Source organism: Eubalaena glacialis, chromosome 4 (genome assembly GCF_028564815.1).
Source record: "Eubalaena glacialis isolate mEubGla1 chromosome 4, mEubGla1.1.hap2.+ XY, whole genome shotgun sequence".
Lineage (NCBI taxonomy): Eukaryota > Metazoa > Chordata > Mammalia > Artiodactyla > Balaenidae > Eubalaena > Eubalaena glacialis.
The window spans coordinates 56665374-56678145 of record NC_083719.1 but is presented as its reverse complement, the minus strand read 5'-3'; the positions used below and the strand labels follow the sequence as shown (position 1 = coordinate 56678145).

At 42.0% G+C, this 12772-nt stretch overlaps 1 protein-coding gene across 1 annotated transcript in view; it reads right to left on the bottom strand.

Moving 5' to 3' along the window:
* Window positions 1–7273: 7273 nt before the first annotated feature.
* PTCD2 (pentatricopeptide repeat domain 2) overlaps window positions 7274–12772 on the bottom strand; it is a gene marked incomplete at its 5' end in the record, with an annotated part of 28876 nt that continues 23377 nt past the window's right edge. The window contains 2 exons of the mRNA XM_061188949.1: window positions 7274–8145; window positions 11712–11825. Of these exons, the coding sequence (XP_061044932.1) occupies window positions 7921–8145; window positions 11712–11825 (339 nt within the window). The remainder of the gene's footprint in view (window positions 8146–11711; window positions 11826–12772) is intronic.

Genomic DNA, 12772 nt, shown 5'->3' with positions numbered 1-12772 from the left:
GCATATGTAACATGCATATCTATGTATATGTGTGTAAGCATGTCTATTTTAACCTTTTTTGCTCAGAGGCCCCTTTGAGGTTCTGCTGAATCAACACTGCAAACCGCTTCTCCTGCAAAGGGCACATATGCGCATGTGCGAACACACGCGCGCGCACGTGCACGTAGAGCCGCCCTGAGAGCTGGAGTACAGAGACGGAGTCGAAAACGTGAGCTCTGGCACCAGACTACCTGAGGTCAACCACTCCCTACTCTTATATCCATGGGCAGGTACCTTAACCTCTCTGAGCTTCCGTTTTCTCATCTGTGAAGTGGGGTAATAGTCCCACGTGGAGTTTTCCTGACAATTAAATAAGATACTGTATACAAAGTGCTTTAAACAGGATCTGACAAACGGTAAGTCTTATGTGTTAGAGTTTTTCTTTTATTTCTTGTATTTTATGAAGTTTAGCATACAAAGCGTATGTTGTTGTTGTTGAATTCCCTGTCACCGGAGCAGCAAACTGTCAAAGAAGCGATTATGCTAATCTAAATTGGAAATGACATTTTCTCTGCTCTCTATTGTTTTATATGGGGGGGGGGGACAAACCCTATGGCCCAAAAGCCTCATGCTGAGTTGCCTGGTTCTCTCCTGGCTTCTCAGCGAGTGGCATTCGTGTTGAGTTATCTTTGGACGTGCATGTGGCCGTCCTGCCCCCTGCTACAACCAGAACATATTCCTTAAACTACCTGATATTAATCCAGTAATTTTCAGCCATGAAAGTGAAGGTCACTTTAATCCTCTTGAACCCTAAGGGCTACATAATATGTCCCCCTGGGGTGCAGTAGGACACACCATGAGGTTCTGCTGCATGGTTGCCAGGCATGGGACTTGCATTGGTGAATTCAAACCAAATCCAGTTGTAGAGCAGTCACTTGGTGGGGGGTTGTGCCTTCCTTCTTTGTGATGTCACTTGTAATTTGACAGGATGATCTTGCTGCCTGGGAGTGAGGGAGGTTTGAGGGATTAAGTGATGTGGTGACGCTGGGCTATTGTGGGTGAGCAACTTGCCTGATTTGGGGTAGGAAAAAGGAATCAGCGAAGATGGTGGGTGTAAGCATCATTAATCTGGGCAGGCATTGCTCAGGCAGGCCTGCAGGTGACACACAGGATACCCTGATGCCTTCTGGGCCCACTCGGGCTACTGCTGCATTTTCCTCTCAGAGCCTAATTAAATGAGGCCTTCTCCTGTCCCAATTCACCCAGCTTTGGAGGTTTCAGCTGCAGGGCAGTGATTAGCAGCCAAGCGTGGGCTTCTTTTTTCCTCTGAGCCTTCTTTCCCCAACCCCACCTTTGATCATGGTGGTAATAGTGCCTCTGAGGCCCTTGGAGGCCACAGCCCTCAGAAGAAGAGTCACCTGAGCGAGGCTGGCAGCTGGATGGGTGCGTGGTCACTTCTGTCTCAGATTGGCTGAGGGCTGGGCAACAAGGCGGGGGAGGGGCAGGAATCCATATGTCGGAGCTGGAAGGTAGAGGGGCTCGGCCAGTCTGTTAATGCACTGGTCGGCCCACGCGCCCTTCTCTGGGTCTGGGGTCTCTCATCTATAAAACTGGGATAGAAAGAGTGACCGGTTTGTGAGAAAGTTGTGAAGTACTTAAAGCATATTGTGGCAGATGGTCCATATTAACTAAAGTCGGCCATTAATTAGTTCATTCTTTCAAAAAACATTAAGGCCCCATTGTATGTACAGTATTATGCTACATAGGCACTTTGGGGTCATATAAGACAAATGTAGAATACTTCATCCTTCAGGAGACACTTGATATACTATAAGGTTCTGTAACAATACACGGCAACATACTTTCTGTGTCAAAATGAATGCCATAGACAACTGGTGCTATGCAAGACCAGAAAAGGTCCTCCTCTTATGTGTGTGTGTGTGTGTGTGTGCATGTGTGCACACACACCACTTACTATCTATGCCCCCAGGCTAATCATTTATCCCAATTGTGATCATGTGGTCATTTGCACTGTCATCCATTTAATGTCTGTTGCTCCTGTAGAATGCAAGCTCCATGAGAACAGAGGGCATTTTTAATCACCTTGTTCTTAATGCCATGTTAATGAATAAAAAATATTTCAATCAGAATTACACCAATATCATTCAGTTTTTGTTCAGAAGATATTTTTGGGGTAATGCCGTTTAAGCCAGCTTAATTCTGTGATCCATTTTCTATGCAATACAAACCATTTCCTATGTAAAAATCTTTTGATTTTTACTTTTCTGAACTATTTCCATTGAGATCCATTCACAGTGATTTGGTTCACCACCCATTTTTTATGCATAATGCATATCAAATTTTACTAATCATAGCTTGATCCATTGTGATTTTTTAAATGACTACTTTATCTACTGAGTTTAATTTCCCCAAGTCAAATTTGTAGATAGAAGTGTTATAACGTAAATTTGAATCTTGGGTTAGTTTTGTCAAGCCCTGTGCTATTTTGCCATGTGTTCATGTGTACAATCTGAAAACACTAAATAGATACACTTTTCACTGATCTTAAATCATAATGCCCTGGGACTCCTGATTCATTAAGTCCAGTGTAGGGGTTGGGGTGGGTTGACATCGGAGGGAGGGTCCTTATGAGTAGAGGCAAATGGCAGTGGCACAGAGCTCAGAAGTGGGTGCCAGCAGATACTGGCTCAAGAGTCCAGGGACAAGGCCACACTTCCCTGCTCTTCCCTCCTCACAGCAGAGACCAGAGAGGACCCAGAGATTGCACCTGAAGCCTGAGCTTCCCATGCACATGAAGAAGCACAGGCTTCCTCTAACACAGTGGTGAAAAGCACAGTCTCCAGACTAGCAACAGCAGCAGCTGAGAATGTATTAGAAATGCATTCTTGGGCCCTACCCCATATCTACGGGGGTATTCAGACACTCTGGAGCTGGGGCCCAGCCTTCTGGGTTTGAACAAGCTCTCCAGCTGACTCTCATGCTTGCTAAAGTTTGACAACCACAGCTTTATCCCCAGCTGTCCTCGTGGCTATGAAAATGGGTAAGAGGAAGATATCCAGAAAGATCAAACATTTATCTAAAACAAAGCTTAAAAATATCCTTCAAGCAAGATCAAGTCTCCCATGAAATCCTCTCTTGGGTTCTCAATATAACCAGAAAATGAATAAGAAATTTTTGTTCACTTGCAAAGAAATAGAGAAATCTACAGTTTTGCCTACCTGAATTGTAGCAGATAAATCTTTACCTCCCCATTATAATTTCCCAGTGATATTCATTATGAATTAGTTAAAATTTGTATTAATTTCTTGGGTCATCATCAACGAAACTGTTAGCAAAAGTGGCCCAGGGTTGGTCTCTTTCACTACCGAGTCTATTTTTGGCAGGATTTTGATCAATCTGTAATGAGTACTATCTACAGAAGCAAAGAGCAAATGACTAGGCCAAAAGGTCCTTTAGTTCATGGCAGGATACAAATATTCTGCTTTGGGAAAGGGATATGGTCAGTCTTTACCCTGTGGCAACTTAAGGGCCTTTCATAGTGCCTTGTCCTTTGTAGATGCTCAATATGGAGTTGGTAAATGAATGAATGGAGAATCCATATGGGTTCTACAGCTTGAGAATGCCTTATGGAAGAGGTGACACGAGTTGGGTAGAAAAGGGTGGGTAGAGAAAGAGTGAGGGCATTTTATTTTATTTTATTTATTTATTTTCTTTTAAAATTTTTATTTATTTATTTATTTTTGACTGTGTTGGGTCTTCGTTTCTGTGCGAGGGCTTTCTCTAGTTGCGGCAAGCGGGGGCCACTCTTCATCGTGGTGTGCGGGCCTCTCACTATCGCGGCCTCTCGTTGCGGAGCACAGGCTCCAGATGCGCAGGCTCAGTAATTGTGGCTCACGGGCCTAGTTGCTCCGCGGCATGTGGGATCTTCCCAGACCAGGGCTCGAACCCGTGTCCCCTGCATTGGCAGGCAGATTCTCAACCACTGCGCCACCAGGGAAGCCCGAGTGAGGGCATTTTAGGTGGGAGGAGACAAGGATACATAGTGGGCTGAGCAAAAGCGTGGAGTGGGGTCTAAATGAGAAGTGTCTGGGACTGAGTGGATGGCATTGGAGAAGAAACGCTATTCACAGGGAGATCATGATGACGATTGTCATTACATAATATAAATGAGGTAGTAGTTAAATGAGTACTCATCTGGTCATATGATTTTTTTACCTTAATTTATTAACATAGTATAACAAATAAGCAGACTTTCTAATTTTTGTCTAAACTCATATCCCTAGGACAAACCTTATTCACTTGTCTAAATGTATTTCTGAATTCTATTTACTTTTTTTAAAGTCTCGGTTTATTAGCAAAAATGACCTATAGTATTTGTATTTGTGTTTGTGTGTATGTATATAGTCTCATACAGCTGTGTGTTCATATTCTTTAAAAGTGTGATTTGGAAGTTATTTGAACTTTTTAAAATGAGTTTTTAAATTAATTTCTTTATGCTATAATATTATAATATATGCTATAATATTCTATGAATTGAAAGATTGCTGTAACGTGAATGACAAAGGTTCTCTGAGGGTTGTTTCAATTTACTCATAAAACTATTTGGTAATGGTGCTATTTTTAAAGATAGATTTTTAAATAAAAATAATATACTAGAAAAAAAAAATGAGTACTCGTCCTCTGGTGCGTTCCCTACTGCGCTAGGTACAGGGCACACAGTGGAGAACAAGATAGATGTGGCACCGGAATCTACTAAAAAATGAAAACAGGCAACGACGGGAGTATGGTAAGTGTGTTGATGAGTGAAGTACAGGGGGAGGTTGGTAGCTCCCCTAACCTGGGCTGGGATCCAGTGGATCCAGAAGTCTTCCCAGATGAAAAGATGTCTCAGTTACGACCCGAAAGATGTGTAGGAGGGAAGAAGAGGTGTGCAGTGGGATGGGGCTGGATGGGCAAACCGAGGGCCAGATTCGGAAAGGCCTTCTAAGCCGTGTTAGAGTCTGAGCTCTACCCAGAGGGATGTGAGGAGTCTTCAGGAGGTTTTAAACAGGGCAGAGGACGAATTTGGTTTGGAAACCTCACTCTGGCTTCAGTAGAGAGAAGAGCTGAAAGACAGATGATTGATGATGGTGACTTTAATTAGGGAAGTAACAATGGGAAAGGACAAGTTTAAAGAGCTTGCTGGAAAAAAATGATCTGTGGTGGCTTAAAACATGTCCATAAATTCTTTGACATCACCACCACTGAAAGGTGGAATGTATGCTCCCTCCCTTGAATCTGGATGGGCCTGTGACTTGAGTGGAAGTGATGCTATGCAACTTCTGAGACTAGGTCATGAAAGGTGACAAAGCTTCTGCCTGTCTGGGGACACTCACTCCCTAGTACCAGGTACTGTGCTGTCAGGGAGCCACGTGTGGTTGTGCAGGCCCCAGCCTCAGCTGAGGTCCTAGCATCCAGTGCCAGAAGCATTAAGTGAAGAAGTCTTTGAGGTGACTGCCTGGCTGAGCCCAGTCTAATGAAATGATTGGTCTTGTTTTAAGCCACTAATTTCTGGAGTATTTTTGACACAGCAATAGATAACCAGACCACTACCCTTATATCACCCAATTAAGGAGATATCTTTTCGTCTCTTTTTCATACTGTGCTGTACTCACCATAATTTTTGGCTTCTGTAGCAACAGACATTTACACTAAGTGAAAACAATCTACAAAGGCACATAGAGTTGGGGAGTAAGATGTTCTGTCCGTCAAATATTCTCATTAACAGAGTAAGTACACGCTTTAGGCAAATTACCGTAGAGTACATAGATGCTTTAGGCAAATTATTGATTGCAGAGAAACACCATTTTTCAAAGAAACTGCCAAGTTTTAAAGAATGAAATGGTCACTATATACTGAGCATACTTTTTCTTTGATGGTTTTTTTCTTTGCCTTTAGAATCGTCTGTTATTTTGAGGTGAACGTTACGCACATTCATTACCTCATTACTAAGTTGCCCCTCAGTAAGACTTCTGGGAACAGGTCAGAGAGCCTGGTTTTGCAGTCCGCAGAGAGCCACAGCCGGCAGCTGCTCAGAGCGGCAGGGCTTGGGAAGGTCATGGCTGCTATTTATTGCTCACGATCTTTTTTTTTTGCTAATGAATAGTTGTTAGCTAACAACCAAGACCACATTCACCCAGGGCATAATAGCTGTTTGAATGCTCTCTGTGAATGCTGGAGAAGATAAAAGATAAGTTGAGGGACAGGATGCATGCCCTATTATTCCCTAAGACTTTGAAGGTAGAGAAATTTAAATCCTTTTTTTTTTTCTTTTGCAAAACACCAGACACACATAAGATGTAATTAAGATTCTACGAGGCAGAGAATTTTCTTTAAATGAAGCTTATGCTTCACAGAGCATAGGCTAAAGAAATTCTTTTGATATTTCTGAACAGGAGGAAGAACTCATTTGTTTATGTAATTCTTCGACTAGGTACAAACACCCTGAATGCTACTGACGGTAATAACAACAGTTAATGTTCACATAGCATTTTCTTTGTGCCAGGTAGTGTTCAGCTTGCTTTGCATTTATTACCTCATTCTGTCCACAGTAAGTCCACGAGGTGGTATTACTGTTATCCCTGTTGAACAGATGAGGAGATTGAGGGGAGCCCATGGCCACACAGTAAGTCAAGGAGCTCTTAGTGCTTTATCTCTGAAGAGATTCTCCTGTTTCTTCTCTGAGGAGACATCATGTGGTACAGTGGGAAGGGAGTGAGGCTAGGAATCTGGATTTTAATCTCAGCTCCACCAATTTGGACAGGACATTTTCCTTGACCTGAGGAGGAGACTTAGAAGATTCCTCCTACTCTAGAACTTCTGGTTCTATGAATAACAGTAAAGTCAGAGTTATCTCCGGGTTTTGAAACAGCACTGAATAAGGAGTCTGCAGCACTCCAGGCAGACAGCTGGGAGGCTTCACCATCATGTGGGCCCTCAGAGAGAAAAGGCACAACCAACCCCCCAGGGGCTGGCCTTCAAACCATCAAGAGGCAGATCCTTACGAGGAAGCTCTGACCTGCTGTCATGACATATTTATTTATAAAAGATAAAACATCCAAAGAGAGAAAAAAGAAAATCATTAACAAACGAGACGAACTATAGGACCAAATATTTATGACCTATATAGAAAACTAAGGAATACAGAGAGCGTTATGTGGTTTTTATTGGCATTTATTTTGAAAAGCACATGGATTGCCCATGACCAAAGTGGTAACCATTTAAATTTTGGCTTATTATCAGTTCTGAGAGTTAAATTCTGGTTTTGTTTGTTCTGCTGAGAAAACAACAAGTTTTCTCAGGAACCTTTTAATTTCTCTTATTTTTGAGAAAACTTGACCCTACTGAACCTTGAATGAAAATTTCAAATCAATATGGAGATTCACATAGGCACTATTATTTTACAGATGAAAAACTGAGGGCTTAAGTATCTTGTCTAGGGTCACAGGTAAATGATGACAGAAGCAGTGAGAAAATCCTGGGCTATTTCCCAGCATGGTAGAGTAGGGTTTCAGACCACTATTCCCCTGAAAATTAGCTGGAGGTGGCCACTTATAGTGAAATTCCTTCCTGTTAGTGCTTATTGGGTTCCCCTGGAGACCGTGACCATGTTCCTTCAAGGATCCTCAGCCCTTTACAAGGGGAAGCCTCCTTCCCACGGGAGCCCGAGCTTTCTGCTTGCCTGTATCTAGATCTTCCTGGTGCCACAACATATAAACGTCTCAAGGCAGCATGCCAGCACTCAGTGATCTTGGAAATTTAAGGAGACCAAGTGTTAGTATACTGTACACTGGAGTACGATGGCTGATTTCTTAGGAAGCCAATAATTCACTAGAAGCAGGCCCCCCCCAACTCAGACCCACGGATGGTTTGAACACAGGGTTACTCAGCCCACAGGGACTGGCTGAGCGGCTGGAAGGTCCGACGGCTGACTGTCCTCTTGTTTAGTAGCACCGTGTGGGATTTCCTGTCACTGGGGGTGTGGCAGAGCAGAGCATCCAAAGTGTACGTGGTGACCTGGCCATGTATGTGCAGTTTCTCATACAGCTCATCAAATGTGGCCAGAAGAGCAGGCACATCCTGCACTTTTTCCCTCACTTTGACCAGCTGAAAGAAAAGCAAGAAGAGTAGATTGTTATATCTCTGCAAGATTTCTTCCTTGTTCCTTTTATCCTCCAAGAAGCAGAGATATAAATGCAAAAAAAAAAAAAAAGTAAAGTGTGCACCTAAAGTGGTAAAAACCAGGGTGCTGGGGCACACAGAGGTATAACTAACTATAAGGGATGCCATAAGCTATAAACAACATTCAAGATTAGTACTTAAAAATCATCCCTGGTATTTTATAAAAGGGGGGTTCAAGTGGCGCATACTATACGATGAAACATACCAGGGAAAGGAGGTCAAACAGCATGGAATCAAGTGTGTCCAATTTAACGATCAGAGCAGGAGGCAGGGTCAAATGATGTAGGGCTTTCTAGCTCATGGTAAGTTTTTTGGAATTTATTCTAAAAGCCATCAGAAGGTCCAAACTGGGACATGATCTGATTTAGATTTAAAAAGCTGTGTGGAGAACTGGAGGGTACAAGAATGTGGAGACTAATCCAGGGGCCCCCATCATAGGCCAGATGAGAACAGGTGATGGTTTAGACTGGGAAAGGTATAGAAAAGATGGAGAAGTAGATATATATGAAGTATATTTTGGAGATTAAACTGAAAGGATTTATTGTCGAAGGGGAGAGGAAAAGGGAGGCATCAAAGACATCTTCGCAATTTGGGCTTTAGTAACCTGGAGATGGGGGATGTCATTAACTGAGATGGGGAAGATGGCAGGATGAGATTTGGAGAGGGAAAATCAAGAGTTCTGTTTTGGACAAGATTGAGATGTCTGTGAAACATCTAGGCAGACATGTCCAGAGGTTATTGGCTACACAATTATGAGGCATGGGGGCGAGGTCTAGACCAGAGGTATAAATATTAGCATCACAAGTATATGAATGGTATTTACTTCTACAAAAATGAGTGAGCTCAAAATTAGAGTGTGAATGTGAGTCTATCACATATACACAGGTTGTGTAATATAGCACAAACCTGCACACCTTCTTTTCAAACAAGGGCTCCCCACTGCACCTTCAGGTAAAGTTTAAACACTGCTAACATTCTTAAAAAGAATAGCTTGTTTAGTCCTCATGTTCAGGGTGAGATGCAGCAGCATATGGCTTTCAAAAGCAGCAAAGCAGGTGAGCCAAGCTGGAGGTAGCCTTGCTCTCGCTGCAGATGCTACCTCAGTTCTTTTTTTTCTTTCTTCTTTCTTTCTTTTTTTAACTACCTCAGTTCTCTTAAATCACTACAAAAATAAATATTAAATGGTATTACTAGGACCATCCTACAACTGAAGCAGAAAACAGCTGGTACGACATTGTTTGTTAATTAAGTTTTAAAAAAGAAGTCAATAAGGAAACAGTTCACGCTGGAGTGGTTTTCATCACGGTGCTGCAGAGAAGTCCGCAGTTCTTTTCACCATTCCTCTAGTGGCGCAACAGCACCTTCTCACCACACATAAAACACGTCCAGTAACTGGTGGCATAAACACTAAATAGAGCATTTGTAAAATGCAGAGTTTTACGACATAAGACTCCACATGCAATCTCACAAAGATATTTAGAACTAGCTCAAAAGCTGCTGGAGTTTTAGGGATCAATTCACTTCTCAACAAGCAGCTCCCTGAGTAGCCTCCCAGCAACCAGGGGATACACTGAACTAGAGGGTGAGCTTTCTAAGTAAATCAGCCTTATAGGCTTTGCGGGGGAGAATCAGATAAAAACAATGAGTATTTTTCAGTGTGAAGTTTGGATGCTTTAGTCGTATAATTCAGGCAACATATTGATGGGCCAGGTCTAAGGAAGGATCAACATCAGTGCTAGTGAGAAAGCAGAAGTTGTGTCAGTGCTGCACACACATGCACATGATCGTGTGCTTTAAAACCAGTTTATGTTTCTAGTTCCCCTACTTTTCTAAACATACTCCAAAAAGGTTTAGGTCGGTCACAACCTACACAGAGCTAAGACCTCAAATAGAAAGAAGCTTTAAATTTAATCATAACCAGTTAGTTTCCTGACAAGCTCCCTTTGCCAGCCTTCAGGTGGGAGTGAGGAATGGGACAGGGCTGGGAAAGCCACAGTGTGGCAGAGGTGGAGAGCTGCCACCTGCCCTCTGCTGCCAACCTGCCATCTCAGGTGCTAGCCGGAACCCAGCTGGGACCGTGCTACCAAAGGCCAGGGAAAAGGGAGAAAAGCTGGGGGAGGACCAACAACCAGGCCCCTTGGTTAGTCAAAATGACAATACCAGTATCATTACTAACAATATGATCACTGCCAATAATTTATGATTTCCTCACCGTCTTTTTTCCCTGTAGGCTATATATGACTAGCGATGTACAAATTACTAAATTTCGAATGACTTACAATAATTCCTCTTTATATGCTTAAGCCATCAGTATGACACAAGGTTCATTTGTTTCATTTTGCTTTCAATTTTTAGAAATTGCTTCTTTCTCTTCGTTTTTATTTAATTTTATTTTATAATTTTGCAAAGCATTTATATGGTTCCATTAGTTGGTCTATTCAGGAGCTAAAACCACAGTTCTAATTAGAAAAGCTTTAATATGGTTTCATATCCGGCAGGTCTACCACCTCTTCTTTCACAGAGTTTTCCCAGCTATCCTTGCTAGTTTGCTCTTTCTACTAAACCTTAACTACAGAAAAAAACCTAATGGTATTTTTATTGAAATGTTACATTATCACATTAACTTGGGCAGAACTGACTTTATGAGGTTGAGTCTTCCTATCTAAACACCTAGTAGGTCTTTTTTTTAACATCTTTGTTGGAGTATAATTGCTTTACAATGGTGTGTTAGTTTCTGCTGTATAACAAAGTGACTCATCTATACATATACATACATCCCCTTATCTCCTCCCTCTTGCGTCTCCCTCCCACCCTCCCTTATCCCACCCCTCTAGGCCGTATGTCTTTTTACTTGTTTAGGTAGGGGAGATTTTCTTTTTGTTAAGATGAGAGATGCTATAGCTTACTGTCTGCCTATGGGGATGATCCACAGGGAAGGCGAGCAATAGGGATGATGTTCAAAAGAAGGTGACACAACTTCTGGGCTGATGCCCTGGGCTGGCCGGGGCTGGGGATGGGCTCCCAGGCTCTAGAGAGGTGCCTGCAGTCACCACGGCTTCAGGAGGGAAGGCTGAGCAGAGAGAGAGAGGGGCAAGGAGGCTGTCGGTGCAGGAGCGGTTCTCCTCTAATTGCTTCTGTTTCCTCTGTGAAACAGGAAGCAAGGTCATCAACTGAGAGTGAGGAGTGGGGAGAAGGAATTGGATGCTTAAGGGGAAAGGAAAAAGAAAAAAGAGGGCCGACACCCATGAAGACAGTGTGGGGAAAAGAACAATGTAAAAGGAACAAGTTTTGCTAGAATTTCAGAGGATATATTGTGTTAGAGGAAAAAAGTCTGCACCCACACATAGAAATCTAGCAACAGGAACAACAGAGAGGTTGCTGGAGTGGACAGTCTCTTTAAAGAGGTGGCCTACAGGATTAAGGTATCAAGTGGACAGTTTAAAGAGTGTTCTTGCACCTTTATAGGATTTCTGTGGAAACCGCCTACTCACCACTTCTTCTGAGAACACATGTTTTTTCACAAATCTTGATAGATTTCCCTCTGTAGCATCCTTTAGTATATCTATTAGGGTTTTCAACATATTTGACTGGATATGGATCATAATCTGAATAAAAAGAAGAAACAAGAAAAACAAGATCGAGCTAGTAATCAACACTGAGAAATGTATCCTGTGAGATAAGCCTACATTTATAGGCATCTACCCTGCTTTCATGCCGTTTCCTAATTCATTTGCTTGCTCAAGTTCAAAGGTGCTTTGAATGAATGCCCACCAGCCAAAACTTGTTTTCCAATAGCTAATCAAAACACCACAACTTCAAAACTTGCTAAAAGGCAGAAACAGAGAGAACATGGATTTTGGAGTCTGCCATACCTGGGTCAGAGTCTTGGCACTGGCAATTACAGCTAAGTGACTCTGGCCAGGTATTTAATCTCTTTCAATATCTTTATTTGTGAAATGAGGAAAATACCTTTACATCTCACATTTTGAATTATTGTGAACATTAAATGAAATATCAGCACGCAGGAGGTACTCAATAAACATTACTATTAGATTCTTCTTCCCTATTTCCTCTAGATTCAGAGGATATGACAGTCAGACAATCTCATAAGACTGGCTCTGGGTCAAAAGATACCTTTATCTTTTTATTTTATTTTTTTGGTTAGGAAATCGCAGGCATACAGATTGTTCAAGTATAAAGTGGAAGCTGGTTAAAGTCTTAATGAGGCACTCCTATTTATACTATAGCTATCAAAACTGGGTGCTTATACTTGGCTTTCAAAATGATACCACTAGCTACCTTCCATCAGATACAATTAACATAAGGAAAAAAAAGAACACATTTCCCCCTCACCCCAATTACCAATGTTCACTAGTCTAATTTGAAAAATACAGCAAAGTTTAAAGAAAATGAGAATAACTCAGAATTCACCAACTAATGTTAACCATTGTTTACAATCTCATGTATTATCTTCCAAATATATTAATCCCCCCCACCCCCCAATTTGATTCTGCTTTTTGGTCAATTATTATAATATGAACATTTTCTCATA